The sequence below is a fragment of the Ovis canadensis genome, chromosome 20 (genome assembly GCF_042477335.2).
Source record: "Ovis canadensis isolate MfBH-ARS-UI-01 breed Bighorn chromosome 20, ARS-UI_OviCan_v2, whole genome shotgun sequence".
In the NCBI taxonomy this organism is placed as follows: Eukaryota; Metazoa; Chordata; class Mammalia; order Artiodactyla; family Bovidae; genus Ovis; species Ovis canadensis.
The window spans coordinates 17877461-17902151 of NC_091264.1; the positions used below are offsets into that span (position 1 = coordinate 17877461).

The following is a 24691-nucleotide window of genomic DNA, read 5'->3' on the forward strand; positions in this document are numbered from 1 at the left end:
AAGACTACACTCTCCCTGGGTTTCCCAGGGGACTCAGCAGTAAAAACTCCACCTGCAAAGCAGGAGACATAGGTTCAGTCCTTGGCTCAGGGCGACTCCCTGGAGGAAGCATGGCAGCCCACCCTAGTGGGCTGGGAAAATGCCGTGGAAAGAGGAAACTGGCTGGCTACAGCACGTGGGGTGGCATGAGTCGGATGTAACTGGAGCATGCACACACACAAGCACACACGCTCTCCCTCTCAGATCACTCTGTCTTTGAAACAAGCTCAGCTACTCTGCTTGAGAGGCTAGTGTTATATCTACTAAGGCATGTGAAAGATTTCCAAGTATCCAATAAATGTTACTTGAATTGAATGCCCCTCCCACAAAAAAAACACTACTGTGTCCACCGCTCAAAAAGCCTATCACTAATTAGAAGGTAGTTCAATAGTTGTATTATAATGAAAGTTCTCTCAGTCTGGTACAGACTGTATTCCTTGAGGCTGAGTCATGTCTCATGCATGTTTTTCCCCCTCATAGTCCTTAAAGCACTGGTATATGTAGATTTTAAATGCTATGAATATGTAAGCTTCTATAGTCTAATAAAATCAGTGTTCTTTCCAAAAAAGAGGATCTTGGGATTTTCTCCCCACCTCCGCTACACTTAGGGCTCAGGAGAGTAGTTAAATTATCAGGTGTTCAGAAATGCCTAGCCCTCTGTTTCCTTCAATATTCTGCCTTTCTTCATCTTTTTAAAAGAGGAGGAAGAGGAGGACAATTCCATCAAAGCAGACCAAGAGTTTGTAGTGTGGCCTCTCCAGCAGACAGGAAGATCCTGTGACCTTGGACCTTCCACTTACTAGGAAACTCACTGAGCTTCAATACAGTTTGCTTCAGTATATAAAATGTTCTCTTTCCGAGTTTTGTATCTCTCCATAAAGAGGAAACACCACAAACCAGTCACTCTGGCACTCAGGGTCCACTGGTCTGAGGAGAAACTGCCGTATAAGCAGTCAGAAGAGTTAAGTCACTCGGCCGCAGGGTTTCCCTGAGACAATAACAGCTTGTTCCTGACCAATTGTACCTTTTAAATGAAAAGTAGGTCTTTATTGTGAAAAAGAGAAGAAGCGTTATTCTCTGAGTCATGTTCGACTCTTTGTGACCCCAGGGACTGTGGCCTGCCAGGTTCCCCTGTCCATGGGATTCTCCAGCAAGAGCACTGGAGTGGGCAGCCATTCTCTTCTCCAGGGGAATCCCAGGGATCAAACCTGGGTCTCCTGCACTGCAGACAGATTCTTTAATATCTGAGCCACCAGGGAAAACCAGGTCTCTATTACTAGAGCTAAATCTAAAAATGAAGGGAGAGGGGAAAAAACAAAAGTAGCGCATCCGATAATTTATAATGAGGAAAACTAACAGCTTGACACAGGAGGACAGTTTTCGACCAAGGAGTACATAGTGAGGAAAGACTATGTAGATAGCTTTCTATCCCTGCCATGTGGGTGGCTAGAGAATGAAAGCCTTAAGACAGTTTTTTTGCTACAACAGCACTTAAAATCTAGTTGACATTAAAAGAAGTACTGAGGGGGTAATCACTGCTGGCTCAGATATTTAGGAAAAGGCTAACACAAGAGTCGGGCCTTAGAGGATCAATAGGAAAGATTTTTTGGCTCCAACCAACAGTGGCTTAAATGAAATCTAATTCATCTCCAGTAGTACTGAAATTAATTCCATTCAGTTGTCATTGATTATTTAGAATTTTCTCCCTGACCTGAAAGCACAATCTCTCTCTTTTCTCTAGGCAGTAAAATTACCCATCCTACAGGCAGATTTAAATTATCTTAAAAAAAAAAAATTACATATGGTTTTATGTAAATTACATATGGTTGAATGTAAATTTATAAATTTAACAATAGTATAGGTTTTAAAACAATATTTACATGTAAATCATGCATACCATGGACTCCACTAGAAGGAGTTCTCATTACTGGCTAAAATGAAACACAATACAATTGTAAACAGAGTTTAAATGATATTACCACAGCATTATTCAACTTGCATACTTTATGTAAAAGGCCTCAAGGTGCAATCAATAAGTTAATAATTAAAATACATAAAACTGCAGGAGATAACAATCATCATAAAATTACATTAAAATAATGTTTAACAGTGACTTATCAGAAAGAGCTCACTACTTTAGATTTTTTTTTAAACTATCCCAGAAGGCCCATGAGTTGGAGAACAACAGTAAGAAATGGAGACTGCCTTATATATGGTATTTTTGGAAATCACCTTGGTTCTAAGTCTCTGTGGTAAGAATTTAGAAACTGCAGAAACATCTGCTTGAATTTACATGTGGCCAAGGCAGCACTTTGAAAAGGGTAAAGAAGCAGGAAGAGGGGATAGGAAGCAGCTGTGTTGTTACATCCCTGAAATTCCAAGATCCAGCCAGTGTTTCAGTGGTCATAGTATCATTCCTGAAGGCCACCCAGACCTCACGGCAAGGAGGACAGACGAGTGCTCATGGTGACCTGCTCACTAATCCAGGCCCACCTGGCGGCAGAGGAGGGGCCACGAGAGGGAAAGTGACACAGAAGAGGTGAGAAGCCACACCCACCAGGAAAGACAAGGGGTGGGACGCCTCCTAGGAGGAGACATATTCCATGACCTCTTCTTGAATTACCTTGAAGGAAGCCGCTTTTGTTGGTGATAGTATATTCAAGTACACATGTCCTTGGAGAAGGAAATGTCAACCCACTCCAGTACTCTTGCCTGGGAAATCCCAGGGACAGAGGAGCCTTGTGGGCTACAGTCCGTGGGGTCACAAAGAGTTGGACACGACTGAGCGACTGAGCACATACATGTCCTAGATTTATGTTTTTCTAAATACATATTTTCAAGGGGAATTTTTAAGTGGTTTCAACCTGAAGGTAGAAATAAAAGCATGACTGTGATAAACGGCATATCTAAGAAAATTAGTCAACATACATTTTTCCCCTCTGTTGGTAAAGAAATATCACATCTATGATAAAATCTGAAAACATCAAAGCGGAATGCACAACTAATCTTTAAAGGAGATTTGAAAGTACTGTCATTATATTTAAATCACCATACTTATACTGATAAAAAGGTCTTTAATCCACACATTACCAGTGAAATGTTAGTTTTACTAAATTGGCTTTACCAGTACACAAGCATTAACTGAACAATACTACTCACCACTACCAGCTAATGATGACAGCATGCTGCTGCGTAAATGTCTGCCCTTTCTGACCAGTGCTTTGTTTTCCACCGAACTAAGTATCGCTAAAACAAATAGGATAAAATACAACTTCTTTGCAGGGTTTTTAATATTACAAGGAGAATATCTGAGATGAATTTTCATTATGGAGTTTATTTTGAAAGACTATGGGAAACAGGGTTTATTTATAGGAAAAACGTCTCACTAAAAACTGTCCAGTTCAGTTCAGCTGTCATGTCTGACTCTTTCCCACCTCATGGACAGGCTTCCTTGTCCATCATCAACTCCTGGAGCTTGCTCAAACTCACATCCATCGAGTCGGTGATGCCATTCAACCATCTCATCCTCTGTTGTCCCCTTCTCTTTCCTCCTTCAATCTTTCCCAGCATCAGGGTCTTGTCAAATGAGTCAGTTCTTCCAATCAGGCAGCCAAAGTATTGGAGTTTCAGCTTCAGCATCAGTCCTTCCAATGAGTATTTAGGACTGATTTCCTTTAGGATGGACTAGTTGGATCTCCTTGCAGTCCAAGGGACTCCCAAGAGTCTTCTCCAATACCACAGTTCAAAAGGATCAGTTCTTCAGTGCTCAGCTTTCTTTACGGTCCAACTCTCACATCCATACATGACTACTGGAAAAACCACAGCTTTGACTAGATCAAACCATAGCTGTGATCACATGGATCACAGTCTTGTCTAACTCAATGAAACTATGAGCCATGCCATAAAGGTCCACCCAAGGTGGATGGGTTATGGTGGAGAGTTCTGACAAAACATGGTCCACTGGAGAAAGGAATGCCTTGAGAACCCCAGGAACAGTATGAAAAGGCAAAAAAAAAAAAAAAAAACCTGTCCAAGGAAGGAACAAAAAAACCAGCAGGGTGGAGAGACTGCTGGATTCTTTGTCTGGTGATGACAGCACAGCCCTGCTAGGGGCAGCACTAGGACTTCAGTGCACAATGACTACTATGTATTTTTTTGAGGTCAATGGAAAAATTCAGAAATGAGGGTGGCATTTAGGAATCTATCTGCAGAGCTGAGAAAGTGTAAGAGACAGTCAGTCTTATTCAATGCAAAGGAAAAAAAGAAATAAAAGGTTGCAATAAAAGACTTTTTAAGGTGAAAAGATGTAAAAATAATACAAAGGATAAAGTAGCTAAGAGGATTAATTTAGCTCAAGATCTACACACTATGTTGCAGACATCAATCATCTCTCTTTGGGGTATCTTTCCAGTGGGGATAAACAGAGTCAGCAATTCTTTTGAGATTCTAGTAAGAAACCGCCTTTCTCCCTCCCTGGCTGAAACCAGAGATGAACTGAGCTTAGCGCCAGCTGGTGTGTGCCCATCCTCTCCCAGGCTGTCCATGGCGGTGCCCACTGTCTCCTCCTGACCTGTCCTCAAGCCCTGACTTTCTAGCCAGCTCTGGCTGCCTGCAGCTCAGCTCACAGAGATCCACAGCACCACAGCCAAGGCTCTGAGATCCAGGATCTGGATTTCTGAGTGAATGTGGGTAGTTCTCCTTGACTCAAGTTTCTTCAGTATAAAATGGTGAGGACTGACGTTTGCTCATTTAGATTCTACTACGGTATAAATAAACAAGGCTCTTATGTAGAGTGCAAGTGGTGAGTAAAATGTCACGTTTGGTTTAAGCCTTCACTGACTACTCTATTCAGAACTACATTCCCTGCCTTCTCCCTAGCATCAGGAGTCTGACCCATTTTGGAGTTTACACTTACCCAGTTACCTGGAGTCAATTTACTACTCTGTAAAACCTTAAACTAGTATCTTCTCATTATCATTTTCTCCTAAGAGCACTGCGCATATTAACAACAAAAATTTAGACTACATTTTAAAATGGTGGGTAGTATGTCATTTTAATACAATACAATCCATAAGGTATCACTGATAAGACAAGACCTACAAATGAAAGATTAAAGTTGAAGGGTTCTACTTTTTATCTCATTTTCAAGCATCTGGAGTAGAACATCAAAAGGAGTTATTACTGAAGCAGTTTTTCACCAAAATAGTGTTTGGAGGGAGGGATGATAACACCTATTTTATTCTAATGATAGATTTAACACAACACGTAATTTAATTGACCAGCAGACTAGCTAGCCTCCTGACAACTCATGAAGGCAAGTCCAACCTGCTCATGTCAATGTTTAAATATTAGTTCTTATAATTGACCAGCAGACTAGCTAGCCTCCTGACAACTCATGAAGGCAAGTCCAACCTGCTCATGTCAATGTTTAAATATTAGTTCTTATACTATGTTATCTAGAATTTGTATTCCAAATGCAATGGAAGGCATGGAGCTAAGAGTTAAAACCTTAACATGCACACATCTTTATTATACAATAAAATACCTAGAATAACAAATATAACAGAAGCTTCATATAGCAAAACTTTAAAAAACACATTCTAGAAACATAGTAGCTGCTAAGGGTACCTTTAAATTACCACTCAAAAGCAAAGTGACAAAGATTTGACTACTTTCACTAGAAACTACTTTTTATTACATTTCAAATACTTTCTTAGGATATAGCTAATGGGAAAATTCAAACAAAACAAACTTTTCTTTGGAAAAAAAGCCAAAAACATAACCAATTAAACTAAAGTTTGTGTCCAAACTTTATTATAAAGTTTTATAAACTTAAATAGATTTATAAATATATGGAGAAAACACATGAATGATTATAGACTAATCCATTTATCAATTTTTTAAATTAACTGACACTGGTTTAGTACTTTATAAATTACACAGTATTTCATGCATATTCTCATTTCTTAGCAACGTTTTAGTAAGTTACATTGTCCCCTTTTTAATGATGATGTAATCCCAACTCTGGTGATTAGACACAGAGCTGAAAACCTCTGTTCTAAGCTGAGCCCTCTTAGATTTACATGGCGGGTCCGACATGCCTACATTCAACACAACACGCCTGTTCCTCCTGAAAGCACTGGGGAAAGCACATGAAATGGAGTAACACAGACCTGGGTTCTAACTCCCAGGTGGTGCTAGTGGTAAAGAATCCAGCTGCCAATGCAGGAGATGTAAGAGACGCAGCTTTGATGCCTGGAGGAGGGCACAGCAACCTACTCCAGCATTCTTGCCTGGAGAATCCCACGGAAAGAGGAGTCTGGCAGGCTTCAGCCCACTGGGTTGCAGAGAGTCGGGCATGACTGAAGCGACTCAGCACACACGCACAGGTCCTAACTCAGGTCCGCTCAGGCGCCACCTCTGCCGCCTGGAGAAAAACCATTAAACTCTCCATGCTGTTGTTTAGTTGGTCAGTTGTGCCCAGCTCATTGCCACATGACCCCGTGGACTGTAGGCCACCAGGCTCCCCTGTCCATGGGACTTCCAGGCAAGAACACTGGAGTGGGTTGCCATTTCCTTCTCCATGGGATCTTCCTGACCCAGGGATCAAAATGGTGTCTCCTGCATTAGCAGGCGATTCTTCACCACGGAGCCACCAGTGAAGCCCAGACTCTTCACACTGCTGCTGCTGCTAGTCGTGTCAGCTGTGTCCGACTCTGTGCGGCCCCACAGATGGCAGCCCACCAGGCTCCCCCGTCCCTGGGGTTCTCCAGGCAAGAACACTGGAGTGGGTTGCCATTTCCTTCTCCAGTGCATAAAAGTGAAAGTGAAGTCGCTCAGTCGGGCCCGACTCTTAGCGACCCCATGGACTACCAGACTCCTCCGTCAGCAGAGGATATTTATTTTGCACTGCTGCTGTGAGATTAAACGACACAAGGAACGTGGAAAGGACTTAGTGACAGCATGGCTGTGTTGCCAGGTCCTAAACCTGCACAAGCATTCCCTTCTGCCCTCTCTGCTTCTGCCCTCCGGCCACAAGGACTGCCAGAGAAAGCAATGAAATAGTGCAGACATAGTTAATTACAAATTTATGGTCTGGTATGGTTTCCTCATCAGTAAACAGACCTAAATAATAAATAGTATCCATCTCCTAGGACTGTTTTAATGCGTCCATAAGAGGATGTGTGTAAGTATTAATTGTGGTGTCTGGCATAGGCAAGGCACTGGGTAAGTGGTTACACTGGACTCATTCTGCTGCAGCCTTTCAATCTCAGTAATTGTCACAGGTGACCGCCTCTGCCTGTGCAGGTCCAGAAGGTGTTAGTCTACACTCCTTCCAACATTCCTTAAGCCCTGTTGGCACCCAACCTTCTGGTAAGTGATCTCCTGCCTCCGTTACTAGAAAAATAGGAGGTGGGCATGAGTTTACCCAGCTCCGCTTTCTTCCTCCCAACACTTATTTACCAGCTTAAAATCTCTCAGAAAACCACCGTCAAGTCTCAGACAAATATCCTCACTCAACTCCTAACTCATCTCATTCCCTCATTCAACACATTTTACTGACCATCTACGGCCATTCAGGCACTCAGCTGGCTGCTGGGGACAGGGAGCCAGAACAGAAAAGTTCCTGTTCTCAGGAGCATGGTGGGAGTGGGCTGGTCACACTGCATAATGACCATACTATAAATAGATGCAGGTTCATAAACGATCTTCCCATTACCCCAGGCCTTGAGTCCTCACTCACTTCCGGCGCCTCCTGCATCTCCAGGAGCCCCAGTGCTTCCGCCCCGCCCACGTGAGGACAACCTCTGTCCACACAGGCATCTCCTACAGCAAATGGTTCTATTTCTCATCTTCCTGATTTCTCAGACTCCTAGACATTACTGCTGTTGCCTCTATTTCGTCATCTATCATTAAGACCAGGAAATCTGTCTCCTGTTCTGTACTTTTCTTAGAAATAACTTTCAACATATACTACCCATGCTGGGTATCAGGAACAGCTTACTTCAGAAAACCTCCTCCTTCTTAGTGCCTGCACCCCAGACTATTCTCGCTCTTTCTCTCCCATATTTCTAGTAATTCAGGTCTCACCTCAGGCTCCTCCATCACTACTACAATGGGGTTATCCCTCGAAGCTGAGCCTCTGCTCTCTGCACTGTTCTACATTCTCCATCTGCCCATTCACTTACCTGCATGAGTCTTTTCCCCCCACTCTCCCTGCTGCTGCTGCTGCTAAGTCGCTTCAGTCATGTCCAACTCTGTGTGACCCCATAGATGGCAGCCCACCAGGCTCTTCTGTCCCTGGGATTCTCCAGGCAAGAACACTGGAGTGGGTTGCCATTTCCTTCTCCAATGCATGAAAGTGAAAAGTGAAAGTGAAAAGTAAAACTGAAGTCGCTCAGTCGTGTCCGACTCTTTGCGACCCCAGGGACTGCAGCCCACCAGGCTTCTCCGTCCATGGGACTTTTCAGGCAAGAGTACTGGAGTGGGGTGCCATTGCCTTCTCTGCCACTCTCCCTGAATGGCTCTTAAATCCACATCCCTGCATTTCTCCTAGCAGAACAGCACCTCTCACTCTCTAAGGGCCCCATAAGAACCACAGAAGAAGGAAGGAACAGATAAGCCAACCAATCAACCAAGAAGAATTTCTACCTGGACATGGATTTAAATTTACACCAAAAACTCAACTCATGATCCATTTCTTTACTCTGATCCCAGACCCATCAGGTCCACACACAACCTCTGCTCCTGGAGTTCCCACCTTCCTGTTACCTGTGGACTGTCCAACCTCCACTCTCCTGCAACCTCTTCCCTGAACCCTCCATTTAAACTTGTCCTAATAATACCACGAGAAGACCTGACTCTCTCCCAATCTAAAGGCTGCATACCACTTCCAGATTCTCTTCTGAAAAAAACAATTATCCCTGTTTAACACTCGCTAGTGGCTTTCTCTTGACTAAAAATGAGGCTCATTTAAAGCAACTCTATTCTCACACTAATCTCTCTCTTCCTGTCTCATCTCCTACTTTCCTAAATTCTACACCACAAATAAACAATAGTATTTTATAAACACTTTTAAGTAGGAAAACCCTCTTTTAAGTGAAATCTTACATAGAATTCCAACACATAAAAATAGATGAAGGGACTGTCTTGTTACACTTGTTAAAGTGGGGACAGAAATCAGACATCTCAGTCTCCCCTGTAAACTTCAGCCCTCTTTCCTCTGGAACCCAGGAGTTTCCAAGAAAACAGCCTGAAATGCATTCCCTTAGTCTAAATCCCTTAAACATTTCCTAAAACAAATCATTGCTGCTGGAATTCAGTCTTTCCCCTTAACCCTCCTCTCTATTTTAGGTGACATGAAATCTTAACAAGCCATCAGATTCTATTCTACCTGTAGAAACTTTACTGAAGTCCTAAATGAGAAGAGCTAGCATTTACTACATGCCAGAATCTGGACTAATCCTTTACCAAATCCTCAACACATCAAGTGTAAACAGGGACAGAGCTATATACTCACAGATGGATACACAGTTACTGTCCATATTCTGCAGATGAAGACACATACCAGGTAATCTGCCCAAGTGTGCAAACACTGGAGTCAAATGTCAATTCACTCTGACTCCAAGTCAGTACTTCATATTAGTTTTCTCCAACCTTTTTCATATGAGCACGTGTAAAACACTGTTCTGTAAAGGAAGTGGAAGGAGCTACTCACAGTTGAAGGCAACTAACCCTGAGCACCCCAGGCCCAGCCTGACTCCCTCAAGGGCGCAGGGGGCACCATCGAGTGTGCTGGAGGGGCTCCAGCTGAGGAACTCTGCTGTGTGTGTTCATTTAGTATTGACCAGCACCTGACATGCAGCCAGACCTCAAATATATACACATGGGTTACTAACAAAAGACAACATTACACTCAAATTGCAACAGAAATAGACCAGAGAACAAACAGCTGGAGATTTTCACGCCTCTATTTGATAAACTATGATCACTTAGATTTCTATGAGGCAACATGTAAAAGACGGTTCTCAGTCTGCAGTGTGCATTACTTCCATGTGGAGTCTTGGAAACCATCAGCTATGGACCCGCCTCCACAGTCTGATTCTGACAGTCATCATTTCTGACAAATTCCCAGACACTGCTAAAGCTGATGCTGCTGACTGGGGTCACGGTAGAACCACTGGTGTTAAAAAGAAAAACCCAGTGGTAAATATGCTTTATATATGCACACCCCATCAGCCAAATACTTCATCCTTGGGTGGTCCATTTTTAATGACATAGGTCTGCAATAAGTCATGATGCGAGCTGGATCTGGGACAAAAGACAAGCATTTTTACAGTGCTAAACACTGCCTGACCCAATTATAACAACATGGAGTAGACCTCGGGTACAGCCTCACCAGGGAGGAGAACTCAGCCACATAACACGTTTGTGATCTACAGTGCACTTAATGTCCAACAGAGTCGGGTCAAAGCAATTCAGACAACAGCTCTACAAGCAATGTGATTAAGCAGACACATTGCTTTGAATTTATGAGAAGAATTACCTAGTTCAATTTAATCTTTAACAAAGCCAGTGGCTGAAGGGATTTAATATCCAAATTTCAAGTGAAAGAATATTTAGTGCCAAGTTTCTTCATGCTTTTAATAGAGGTTTGATTAATTTTATCTCTTGCACACAGGGTGAGGCTTTTTCTCAGGTAGATTGCCATGTAAATTATAATTACAACAAGAAAAACTTGCATAAAACTGTACTGATTCATAAATATATTTTATTTGCATAATGCATAAGCGCATTTATTCAGGAATCTCAGAAATTACTTAAGGAATAAGACATTTAAAGCTTTGGATACCTCCTTTAGAATCATTTATAAATCCAAACAATCTTATGTGAAACCTAAGTGCAATTTTTACATGTCCTTGATCCCCAGTGACAAGAGCAACCGAAAAAGTTTTATTGTTAAATTTTTAATATATCATAAACATTCACAATATAATTAATCAATTAATCTAATATAAAAATCCTACATAATAAAACTAATACTTTGGGAGGAAGTTATTCCCTAAAGCAACTAGTCTGCTACAAGATGATTCATCACAACAGAATGTTCTCTAGAAGGGGGTGATGTTTTAATACTAGAATTCCTTACACTCTAGTATAATATGCATCCAAATAAAAATGATATTTGAATATACCGACAGGTCAAATCCATACAGAAGTCTGAAAGCAGACATTCAAAAATCACAACAACCCCCAAACCAGCTGACAAAAATAAAACCTGGTGAATGAGCAGCAGCAACAAATAATGGAAGAATTATAAAATAATGGTAGAAAAACAAACAATGGGAGAGCCTGGTCTGCTTTCCCATGGTTCCTGCTGCCGTGCACAACCCTCTCTAGTAACTTCCTGCCTCCATGCCACCTCAATAACATGCTCCTCCTCACCACCGTGTTGTGTAATTGTGCTCTGGTTACTTCTCTCAGGTCACTCTATTACCAAATATATTGAAATCTTATAAAGCAAAAGTCTTTTAAAAAAATCACTGTTGGCCGATACAATCTAAAATCCATATTTAAATAAGTGAAATTCATTTCAACCAAGAGAGAATGGAAGTGGAAACCTTGTTCATACTATTTTCTGTGTAAACTTTTATAACATCTCAAATTGATTGTATGATGTTAATGAATGTTCAAAGCTATGAAATTATGTATCTTCAAATTACACTATCATGACCCTACACAGCTGGTCCTAGTTGGTAGTCATTTATCTAGCAAGACTAGGTCCTACTGGCTACTAATCCTTCCATTCTTAGTAACCATGTTGGAGGGTGGGGGGGAAGCCTGCATTTGCAGAATCACCTCTGCCACAAGTATACTTTCACAGTTCAATTCCTCCTACCTACAAGATGACCACTTCCTGCTCCCCCAAAAGCAACAGTAAGGTATCCATAATTTCTGCTCAGATGCACAAAGCAACGAATGTCAAATAAGTTACAACAAGGGCATGAACAGAAGAAAAAGCAATCAGAAGTATGGTCACCTGGGAAACCATAGAAAGGAGCAGTCAGGTGAGAATGACTGAATCACCTCAGAAGCATCCTGCACTGTCAGGAAACAAGCTATCCAACAGAAGCAATGTTCCAAGTAAATTCTGGGCTCAATGTCAGGTCCTTTCATTAGAGCACTACAAAAAATGTCCAATATATCCTCCATAATCGTGCTCTACACACAGTATTTTAAGGAATCAATTTTCTATACCTCTAGAAAGTATTTTAAATTGTATGTACCATTTAACAAGTAAGTACAGTTGAAGAGAGTATTTTTGTAAACAGATGCTAAATTAATTTCATTGCAAATATATGTAAGATATAAATGAGAAAAACATGAACTTTTATTTACAACAACAGATTGTAACAACAGAACACTAGAGAGACACAGTAAATCATATGTGTACCTTAAAATATTTTCATCAAAATAATATATTTGCTGTAATCAGTAATAAGCTAATGAAAATACAGATCGCTACATATTACTAGAAAGATAAAAATTATTGATTTTTCTTTTCCAATAATTTTTGAAGAAAACTTTAATATTTTAAAATAAAAATCTCATTTGAAAAATTTTTTCAAACACATAGGTTTAAAAGTAAATACTGATGGCCTTGATATGAGACCATCCCAGATACACACATAAGCCAGCGGGGAGGAGGGGGGCGCAAGACAGATGCACAAGCCAAAGGCCTGGAGCCCAGATCTGCGTTTACCCCGCTTAGTTACAGCACAAACCAGGCTAAAGAGCTACCTCAGCTTCACTAACTTCACTGAAAACCCAACCTTGAAAATCCTTACTTACTGTGATGGTTAATTTTTTGACCATCACAGGCCCCAGGCCTCGGGCCACATTATTCTGGATATGTCTGTGAGGGTGTTTCTAGAGGAGATTAACATCTGAACTGGTGGACTGAGTGGAGCAGATGCCTCCCCACTGTGGGGGGCCTCATACAATCCTCCCCAGGCCTGGACAGAACCAAAAGGCCCACTCTTCTGTGACTAAGAGGTTATATCCTGTTTCCCCGGTGGCTCAGATTGTAATGAATCTGCCTGCAATGCAGGAGACCCAACTTCGATCCCTGGGTCAATAAGATCTCCAGGAGAAGCAAATGGCAACCTACTCAGGTAATCCTGCCTGAGAATTCCACAGACAGAGAAGACTGGTGGGTACAGTCCATGGGGTCTCAAAGAGTTGTACACGACTGAGTGACTAGCAAACTGTGTGGATCACAACAAACTGGGGGAAAGTCCTAAAAGAGCTGGGAATACCAGACCACCTGACCTGCCTCTTGAGAAATCTGTATGCAGGTCAGGAAGCAACAGTTAGAACTGGACATGGAACAACAGACTGGTTCCAAATAGGAAAAGGAGTACATCAAGGCTGTATACTGTCACCCTGCTTATTCAACTTCTATGCAGAGTACATCATGAGAAATGCTGGGCTGTATGAAGCACAAACTGGAATCAAGATTGCCAGGAGAAATATCAATAACTTCAGATATGCAGATGATACCATCCCTATGGCAGAAAGTGAAGAACTAAAGAGCCCCATGATGAAAGTGAAAGAGGAGAGTAAAAAGTTGGCTTAAAACTCAACTTTCAGAAAACTAAGATCATCTGATCCCATCACTTCATGGCAAATAGATGGGGGAAAAAATGGAAACAGTGACAGACTTTATTTTCTTGGGGTCCAAAATCACTGCAGATGGTGATTACAGCCATGAAAGTAAAAGATGCTTGCTCCTTGGAAGAAAAGCTATGACCAACCTAGTCAGCCTATTAAAAAGCAGAGACATTACTTTGTCAACAAAGTTCCATCTAGTTAAAGCTATGGTGGTTCCAGTAGTCATGTATGGATGTAAGAGTTGGACTATAAAGAAAAGTGAATGCCGAAGAATTGATGCTTTTGACCTGTGGTGTTGGAGAAGACTCTTGAGAGTCCCTTGGACTGCAAGGAGATCCAACTAGTCCATCCTCAAGGAAATCAGTCCTGAATATTCATTGGAAGGACTGATGCTGAAGCTGAAACTCCAATACTCTGGCCACCTGACACGAAGAACTGACTCACTGGAAAAGAACCTGACGCTGGGCAAGACTGAAGGCAGGAGGAGAAGGGGCAGACAAAGGATGAAATGGTTGGATGGCATCACCAACTTGATGGACATGAGTTTGAGTAAGCTCCGGGAATGGGTGATGGACAAGGAAGCCAGGTGTGCTGCGGTGGGGTCACAAAGAGTAGGACACAACTGAGCAACTGAACTGAGTGACAAAAACACACACACCTCCTGTCTGAGGGCTGTGAGTTCACTCATGGATTTTTTTTCCTGCCTTCAGACTCAAACTGAAACACCAACTCTTTCTTCTTGGCTCTTGAACCTGCTATATGCAGACTCTGGGGACACAGCCTCCATAATCACATGGGCTGTTAAATACCTGTCTTTTTGTATACACACACACACACACACACACACACACACACACAATTGGTTCTGTTTCTCTGGAGAACCCTAACACACATATCTACTTAATACATCAACTTCCTAATAAAAAGATCAAAAAACATTTTCAATAACATACAGTGATGTCAATGACAGAGCAAAGTTCTCACAATGGCTAATTTACAGACTTTCTAGTCATTTAGTAGCATGATGGAATTCAACAAAACTTCAGTCTACAGTCTACAGTCTTTCACCAAGTAAACTGATCCCTTGATGAACACATACAGAGGACAGAATCAGAATTATAATCAGAGATTTATCTGCTCAGAATACTGTTTGCAATAACATTTATGACACAGTCAAATGGATACAACCAAGTGTTCAATAACATGCAAATGATTATATCACTTTCAAAGGATGTGATTTCATGCAACTAACACAAATGACATTTTCAAAAATAATTCAACCACCTAAGAAAATGATCATAATATAGTATCAGTTTTTAAAATGAGAAAAAAAAATGATATCTCAAGCTTACAGTGATAAACATCTACCTAAAAATTCCCTGTGAAAGATTTACAAAATGAACTTATGGTTACCAGGGGTAAAGGACAGTTAAGGCGTTTGGGAAGGTCATGTACATACTGCTATATTCAAAGTGGAAAACCAACAAAGATCTATTGTATAGCACACAAAAATCTACTCAGCGTTATGTGCCAGCCTGGATGGGAGCAGGGTTGGAGGAAAATGGGTACATGTATATGTATGACAAAGTCCCACAGCTATTCATCTGAAACTACCACAACATTGTTAATCGGCTATGCCCAAATACAAAACAACTTTTAAAGTTTGAGAGAAAAAATAAATTCCCTGTGAAAGATTCTGCATAACACAATAAAATGCATTCAGAACTGTTTTCACTTTATTCTTTCTCAACATTTCCTAGTTCTGTGCATGTATGTATATGTGCCTCTATATATTACATATACAGATGCATTCCTACAGAAACACAACTCAGAACACAATTTCAGGTATACTGGCAGTCTACCTACCAAGGAGAAGTACAGCATCCTCATCCAAGCATTACTTTACATCTTACACTGGCTGTTTCAATCTTACCCTTTGAACTGAATCAACCTTTCCCAACCTTCTGTTTAGCAAATATTAGATTAATTAATGACTTTCTTTTCATGTAGGTAAATTATAGAATTTCAACTACATTTCAGAGGCATATTGAAAAATTTTTTAATCTTCAGACCAAATTAAAATTTCAGTTACTGCTCAGATTTTCCAAAATTACCTTATCTGGATCCATCTTCCCTCTGATAAATTCTTGCTTCCAGAACTGCAACGCCTGTTCCAAGGTTAGGCCAATGCCCTTAAGGAAGAGGCCATACTGCATGCGGCCTCCATGACGGAGATGGTGATTTTCCCGCAGGGCTTTATGTAACTGACGCATGCAGGGTGGGAAGCACTTGGTAGAAAGCTACAGAAAAAAAGAATACATTGTTATTTTTCAATCCCCACAATAGCTGTTACAAAATCAATCTAATTTGCAAATTGCAAATTCAGTTTAACTGGAATAAAAACAAAAACCATAAAGAAGTTATTAATGTCTCACTGTGACTAGAGATGAATTGTTTTTTCTTGTTAATATTTTTATACTGATTACATGTCAAAATGATACTATTTTAGATATATTCAGTTCAATTCAGTTCAGTCGCTCAGTCGTGTCTGACTCTTTGCGACCCCATGAATTGCAGCACACCAGGCCTCCCTGTCCATCACCAACTCCCAGAGTTCACTCAGACTCACGTCCATCCAGTCAGTGATGCCATCCAGCCATCTCATCGTCTGTCGTCCCCTTCTCCTCCTGCCCCCAATCCCTCCCAGCATCACAGTCTTTTCCAATGAGTCAACTCTTGGCATGAAGTGGCCAAGGTACTGGAGTTTCAGCTTTAGCATCATTCCTTCCAAAGAAATCCCAGGGCTGATCTCCTTCAGAATGGACTGGTTGGATCTCCTTGCAGTCCAAGGGACTCTCAAGAGTCTTCTCCAACACCACACTTCAAAAGCATCAATTCTTTGGCGCCCAGCTTTCTTCACACTCCAACTCTCACATCCATACATGACCACTGGAAAAACCATAGCCTTGACTAGACAGACCTTAGTCGGCAATGTCTCTGCTTTTGAATATGCTCTCTAGGTTGGTCATAACTTTTCTTCCAAGGAGTAAGCGTCTTTTAATTTCATGGCTGCAGTCACCATCTGCAGTGATTTTGGAGCCACCAAAAATAAAGTCTGACACTGTTTCCACTGTTTCCCATCTATTTCCCATGAAGTGACGAGACCGGATGTCATGATCTTCGTTTTCTGAACGTTGAGCTTTAAGCCAACTTTTTCACTCTCCTCTTTCACTTTCATCAAGAGGCTTTTGAGTTCCTCTTCACTTTCTGCCATAAGGGTGGTGTCCTCTGCATATCTGAGGTTATTGATATTTCTCCTGGCAATCTTGATTCCAGCTTGTGCTTCTTCCAGCCCAGCGTTTCTCATAATGTATTCTGCATAGAAGTTAAATAAGCAGGGTGACAATACACTGCCTTGATGTACTCCTTTTCCTATTTGGAACCAGTCTGTTGTTCCATGTCCAGTTCTAACTGTTGCTTCCTGACCCACATATAGGATTCTCAAGAGGCAGGTCAGGTGGTCTGGTATTCCCATCTCTTTCAGAAGTTTCCACAGTTGATTGTGATCCACACAGTCAAAGGGTTTGGTACAGTCAATAAAGCAGAAATAGATGTTTTTCTGGAACTGTCTTTCTTTTTCGATGATCCAGCGGATGTTGGCAATTTGATCTCTGGTTCCTCTGCCTTTTCTAAAACGAGCTTGAACATCTGGAAGTTCACGGTTTACGTATTGCTGAAGCCTGGCTTGGAGAATTTTGAGCATTACTTTACTAGCGTGTGAGATGAGTGCAATTGTACGGTAGGTTAAGTAAATTATTGACATTTATTTTACCTATTTCTTTTTTTTTCCCCAATTAAACTTTCTCTTTTGAGATAACTTTAGATTCCCATGCAGTTGTAAGAAATAATACAAGGAAATGTCATGTATCAGGTTTCCCTTAAAGGTAATATCTTGTAAACCTGTAGTGCATTATCACCACCAAGATACTGACACTAACACAATCCGCTCATCTTGGATTGTCTGTGACACTCACATGCTCATATCTGTGTACTTAACTCTATGGAACTTTTTCCCGTGTAGGTTGAAGAATCCCGACCCCCCCCACCAGGCTCCCTTTTTATAACCTCCATCTTCTGCAGCCTGCCCCCACCATTCCCGAACCCTTGGCAACCACTAAGCTGTTCTCCACCTCTGTAACTTTGTCATTTCAAGAGCATTACATAAATAGAATCATATAAAGTTTTGAGAGTGGCTTTTTACTCAGCATACTTCCTACAAAATTCATCTAAATTATTGCAGCTATCAATAGCTCATTCCTTTTTTATTGCTGAGTAATATCTCCTCAGTGTGTGGATGTAATATCATTTGTCTAACCATTCACTCATTCACTCATTGAAGGACATTTGGGTCAAATCCAGTCGAGGGTTATTTCAAATAAATGAGTGTATGGGTTTTCATGTATATCTAACATTTCATTTTACTGGGATAAATGTTCAAAAGTATAACTGGTGAATCACAGATGAAATTTTAAAATAACCCAAAAAATAAGAGAAATGGCTCTCAAAAGGCAAATTCAAATAAATGTTTTAAAGAAATTAACAATTAAAGAAAACTTTTTTCATTTATGGTCTCAGCTGTTATCTCCCTCACCTTCTCAAGTATCCTCCTCCTGAGACTTAACTCCCACCTCTCATGAGCTCCTTGGCAGGTTCCACTTTGCTTGGGAGCAGTCATGGGTCTCACTTTGCTCCCCTGACTGACCAGGCAGCCTATTTGTCTTTCACTGTAACAACTTCTACTTGATTATAATTTCTCAAATAGGAAGATGATCTCAGAATCTCTCCCTACTCACCATTATAACTCTTGTTTCCAAGCATTAAAACCTCAATGTACTTTTAATTTACTGTAAATAGTTTGGTAATTATCTAAACAAAGATTATTTATGGTTGACTTAGTTTCCCTTTTCTGGGTAATGCAGAAATCCTACAGTGCATTGAAGTGAAATACTATACAGTAAAAGTACAGTTGAGTGTACACGCCTTGATTCCCCTATAGAGCCACAAAGTGAAGCTGAAATGAACTGCCCACTCTGGCTGCTACACGAGACATATACTTAGTGTCATGGAATAATCTGCATCCTTCTCAAATTTATATGCTAAGTCCTAACCCCACAACCTCAGAATGTGGCTGTATCTACAGCTGGGACCTGTAAGAAGGCAATCAAGGTTAAATGAGATCATGGGGGTGGGGCCCTGGTCCAAGGTGATTAGCAGCCTTCTAAGCAGAGGAAGAGATAGAGGGATGGAGCAGACACCCAGAAGCCAAGGAGAGAGGCCCTCAGAAGAAACTGATAGCTGATAGCTCAATCATGAACTCTCACCCCCAGAACTGTGAGAAGATAAGATCCTGTTGTTCAGGGTACCCAGCCTATGGTTTGATGTTGTAGCAGCCCTAGGGGACAGCTATACTTAGTACTCTCCATTCCTCCTTTCCTAAATTATGTGGTATTTAAATATAAACACATAAATACTATTTAAATGTCATCACTTAAAAGAAACCTCCTTTTGCAAAACTAATTAAATTGTTTTTATCAGACTACAAATAATTTTCTGATTGTTTGGTTTTCCTATAATGACAAAAAGTCATATGCACAGCACATGGCATTTATTTTTTAAATGACTGGCAAGCAATGAAATAACATTCTCTTCCATCACCCCACCCTAAACATAATCTTTGGCTTAAGAAAATCTGTTTTCTCTGTTGACAAAGGTTTAACAGGATGCGAAGCTTACCGAATCGATCTGATCTAGAGAAATCTTGCCAGCATTGCCCTGTGTACTGTAGTCTTGACCAGTGTAGGAATGACTAAAAAAAAAGAACAAAATATTCAAATCAAATTTATAAAAGATATTTTGATCACCTCAAAGGAAATTTTCAAAACTCTGACAAAAAGTCACGAGAAAACATTTCATACATAAACCTTAGGAGAAACATAGCCAAGTATTTCAAAGGTATTTCACCAAATATGTTTAAGTAACTTTCCCCATAAATAATACAGAAATGTAGTGCTCATCTGTGTCTCCCAATTCCTAATCTAGAGTGCTGTTTCCTTAAGAGCAATACGCAAACTGTTGAAGTTCACAGTCCTCTACTACTGACCCCTTGTAACAGCACAGTGCAGTGGTGGTGGTGGTTTAGTCACTAAGTCGTGTACAACTCTTGCGACCCCATGGACTCTAGCCCACCACGCTCCTCTGTCCATGGGACTTTCCAAGCAAGAATACTGGAGTGGGTTACCACTTCCTTCTCCAAGAGCACAGCACAAAGCTAGGGACAAACAGAGCTTATGTCTGAAGTCATTGCTCAGCAGACCCTAGAGTGAGTCACCAAGACTCTCCACACTCTGGATCCCTGTTTGTCAAATGGAGATGGCACTGCCTGCCTGCAGTGTTGATAGCAGGTTGGAGTTGAAATATTTTTTGTTAAAGGACTTAACATATCGTAATCACTATTCATTAAAATAAGTAACATGTGAACAGCACTTACATGTGCAGAGTACTCATTCATATCCTCTAATCTAGTCAAGGCTATGGTTTTTCCAGTAGTCATGTATGGATGTGAGAGTTGGACTGTGAAGAAGGCTGAGCTCCGAAGAATTGATGCTTTTGAACTGTGGTGTTGGAGAAGACTCCTGAGAGTCCCTTGGACTGCAAGGAGATCCAACCAGTCCATTCTGAAGGAGGTCAGCCCTGGGATTTCTTTGGAAGGAATGATGCTAAAGCTGAAACTCCAGTACTCTGGCCACCTCATGTGAAGAGTTGACTCATTGGAAAAGACTTTGATGCTGGGAGGGATTGGGGGCAGGAGGAGAAGGGGACGACAGACGATGAGATGGCTGGATGGCATCACTGACTCAATGGATGAGAGTCTGAGTGAACTCCAGGAGTTGGTGATGGATAGGGAGGCCTGGCATGCTGCGATTCATGGGGTCGCAAAGAGTCAGACACAACTGAGCGACTGAACTGAACTGAACTGAATTGTATCCTTACAACAGCCCCAAGCAAGTGAGTTTACTGTATATTTGAGAAGAGGGGAACTTGAGGTCAGAGAGCAAGTCAGCAGTGCAGCAGGAATTCAAACTTTGGACTCCCAACTTTCTGTTTGTTCACTACACTACACTACTCTACTACTCTCTTCCCTGTGATACACTGTCGTCTTGTATATTTAGAAATGAGGAAATGCAACATGGTTCATTCTACCTGAAGTCTCCACCTGTACACTTTATCACCTCCTTGATACAACTCCATATCCACAGCTCCATCAACAAGGACTCAGATGCAGACATCCAGGAACCACATGGTTACACAGAAAACCACAGTCAAACAGGGGTTCATGCAGACCCCACAACTAAAGGAAGTTCTGGACTAAAGTATTGTTACAATCACAAGGGATTCCGATGCTCTCCTCTCTACTGCTCAGCACTAGAGCTTCTTGCTGCTGGTTAACATATGACCTCAAGATGCTCTCAAGGGCTGCCTTCAAGGGCTTCCCTGGTGGCTCAGATGGTAAAGCATCTACCTGCAATGTGGGAGACCCGGGTTCAATCCCTGGGTCAGGAAGATCCCCTGGAGAAGGAAATGGCAACCCACTCCAGTATTCCTGCCTGGAAAATCCCATGGATGGAGGAGCCTGGTAGGCTATAGTCCATGGGGTCAAAAAAGAGTCAGACACGACTGAGCAGCTTCACTTTCACTTTCTTTCAAGCCGATCTGTAGAAAAGCTGTTCTACAATCAATCAAGTCACTGATTAAATGCTGGGTACGGATTATGAAGCAAAACTACCAGCTATCCCAAGACACTGCAGCCACTGGAGAGAAAAGTGTCACAAGTGCAGATGTCCCCTCCCCAAAATCCCCCCTCTATGGGCCAAGAATGGTCAGAATCACTCTGAGAACAGGACACGCAAATGGCGGAGACTGACACAGAACGATCCTGTACCTAAAACACATCTTCTGGCCTTTGGTTTTATTTCTCCCTCCAGTAACAAATTTCTGACAGTATACCATAAAGGGATTCATTCTCTTTAGCCTTAGACTAGTAGTGCCATAGCACACAAAACTGAGGCTAAGTTAAAACAACAGCTGCCATTTAATTTTAATATTTCACATTTTAAAACAGAACACAAACAGAGAATTGTTTCAGTGAAATGAAGTGTTAGTCACTCCGTCGTGTCTGACTCTTTGCGACTCTATGGACTGTAGCCCACCAGGCTCCTCTGTCCATGGAATTCTCCAGGCAAGAATACTGCAGTGGGTTGCCATTCTCTTCTCCAGGGGATCTTTCTGACCCAGGTTCAATCCCGACAAAGTAAAAACACATTTCACTTTCCAATGTATTTTATACATAGGGCAATGAAAACAGCATAGGGTTACGAGTCTGAAGACCTGCTCTCGTTTCTGGTCTTTAAATCACTCGTTTGGCAAACTGGCAATCAGCATTATTATCATTTGTAAAATAATGTTAATAATGTAAAATAGTATTAATAATGCCAGGCCTGCCTAACTGACAGAAATGCTGGGGAAATCAAATGAAATCATAAATTCAAAGTGCTAACTAAAATCACTAAAGCATATTCCAGTGCACAGACTGGAATGTACATATTCCAGTACACACATAAGACTGCCTTCTGGCAGTCCTGACCAGTAAGTACAGAGGACCACAAAACAGGATGGGAAGGGAGGCAACTGATCCTGGAGAGAATCCGTCCCCTAGTTGGGAGATGCTGGGTCACTCCCTGACCCTTGCATTTCTTAGGCTATAAATTGATCACAATCATCTAACAGAACTTTTCAGCTCAAATACATGAACAAATATAAAAGCTTTGTATAAATGATGTACAAACATGATTATAGTTATGAGTAAACAGTTTTCTCAGCCCAGATTAATGCAGTATACAAAGTACAAAGAGAAGATGTATAAAGAGGACCTGAAAGGCAGTTTAAAATGCTTCCTCAGTGCTTTGATAGGATATGCAAAAGGGCCAAATTTCAAGGAAAAAAGTTAAAAAGAGAATGGCAACAATGATAAACACAATGAATTTGCTGGGTATAAATAATTACAGAGAGAATATAAGGAAACTGTCAACATCACGTTTCTAAAAACATTATGAATAGACAGGAAAATGGCCACCAGCCAACCCAGTAAGGGCAAGTGTGGAACTCTCAGAAGAAAAGTGATAGAAATTTGAACTGAAGCATAAGTACTGGGAATGAGATTTCTCCTCCATTCATTCAGGATCAGAAAGGCTAGCTTGTATCTGGTTAAAGGAGTTGGTACATCACAGCGATTTAATACATACTTGAACTAGTTATGGATAGGTGAAGCCAAGGTGGGGAGGATTTTCAGATACAAGAAAAAGAAATCATGAGAAGCAGTGTATCCGATGGTCTGTAAGCAGTAAAGAACCATAAAACTATCTGGGGCAAGAATTCACACGAGCAGTTTATACTCGAGAAAGAAAGCAGAAACTGGAAGGATTGGGCAACAGAAAATCAGTTGGAAGAATATAATAATATTCCAGACAAGAGAAGTCTTGGTAAAAACTGTAAAGTAGCAGCAACAGACAGAGAAAGGAAGGCAATTAAGGTAAAAGAAAAAGGAACAAACAGTGATGCCATGAACGAATAAAAATCCTCAAGAACAACTCACAGTAGCTCATGAGATGGGACCCTTGGCTTTCACTTGGAAGTGCAGAGGGAGCTATGAGGTGAGACCCCCAACAGGCCCAGGACAAGTGAGGCACCTCAGCCACCCTCAGAGCCTGCGGCAGCTTCATGTCACACAGCTTTCAAATAACGCAGCTGCTACACCAATGAGTGAAAACATGCGTAATGAACTGTCAAAATATTGTCTCAGTTTTATGACTTTAAAAACTTCATCAATTTTATTAACAAATACTTCTTAATCACTGTACTAGGGTAATAGAGAAAAACTAATACAAATGTTTTACTACTTTTTTATTGTAATTTTTAAAAGTAAAAACAATTTCTAATTGGTTTGATACAGACACACCAAAAAACACTGTTTTCAGCCCATTTTAAATAATCACAGCTTTAAGAAATATTCGCTGTCACTAATATACAGTTTTAACAAGGGGGATTTAGTCAGCATAAAAGCTTTCTTGCTTCTAATCTTCCATAGAAAAATTAATTGAGACATAACACAAATGTCACTTTTTCAATACGGTGGACAAAATACATATTTTAATGGGTCACGAAATTCAAATTATTTCACTAATCATTATCCTGCCAAATATAAAGAGGAATTTATGACTAATCAGAGAATTTTAAAAAGTCAAAATCTGATTTAATTTTCAGTTTAGCCACTAATTTGGCACAAGTGAAAAAGAAAAAAGATCAGTCAAACTACGCGTTAATCGTGCAGACTATGCATTAGTCCTCCAGCTGCATCTGACTCTGCAGCCCCATGAACCTCTGCTCCTGTCCATGGAATTCTCCAGGCAAGAACACTGGTGTGCGTTGCCACGCCCTCCCACAGGGAATCTTCCCAACCCAGGATCAAACCTGGGTCTCCTGCATTGCAGGCAGATGCTTTATCATCTGAGCCACCAAGTTGTTCATCCATAAATGTGGAGAGTAACTTATTTCCATCCTGTATGCTAATTTATCTTCTATTTGTTAGAGTATCAGGCGAAAGGCACTGAGGTTTACATAAAATGGTATTGTTTTTCTCAAGTTACCAAAAAGTCAGAGAATAAAGATGTTGAGTCCACTATAATTGTACAGTTATACTGCACTGTACAAACAACACAAACATCTGCACTCACCAAATTGAACTAGAGAAATGCATAAAACCCAGAATGAACCTTATTTTTTTAAGGTCATTAGAATGTCAGACTCTCTATAACAGACATCTTCTCTATCACAGTAGTTGTCCTCTTCTAATTACCCTTTTTTC

The 24691-nt window shown here is 41.0% G+C and overlaps 1 protein-coding gene across 5 annotated transcripts in view; it reads right to left on the bottom strand.

Annotated features, from left to right (window-relative positions):
* PRIM2 (DNA primase subunit 2) overlaps window positions 1-24691 on the bottom strand; it is a 304068-nt gene that overhangs the window by 81400 nt on the left and 197977 nt on the right. For all 5 annotated transcript variants that reach the window (XM_069564045.1, XM_069564046.1, XM_069564043.1 and 2 more), the window contains 2 exons: window positions 19507-19579; window positions 15828-16013 (listed from right to left, as the gene is read on the bottom strand). In XM_069564045.1, the coding sequence (XP_069420146.1) occupies window positions 15828-16013; window positions 19507-19579 (259 nt within the window). The remainder of the gene's footprint in view (window positions 1-15827; window positions 16014-19506; window positions 19580-24691) is intronic.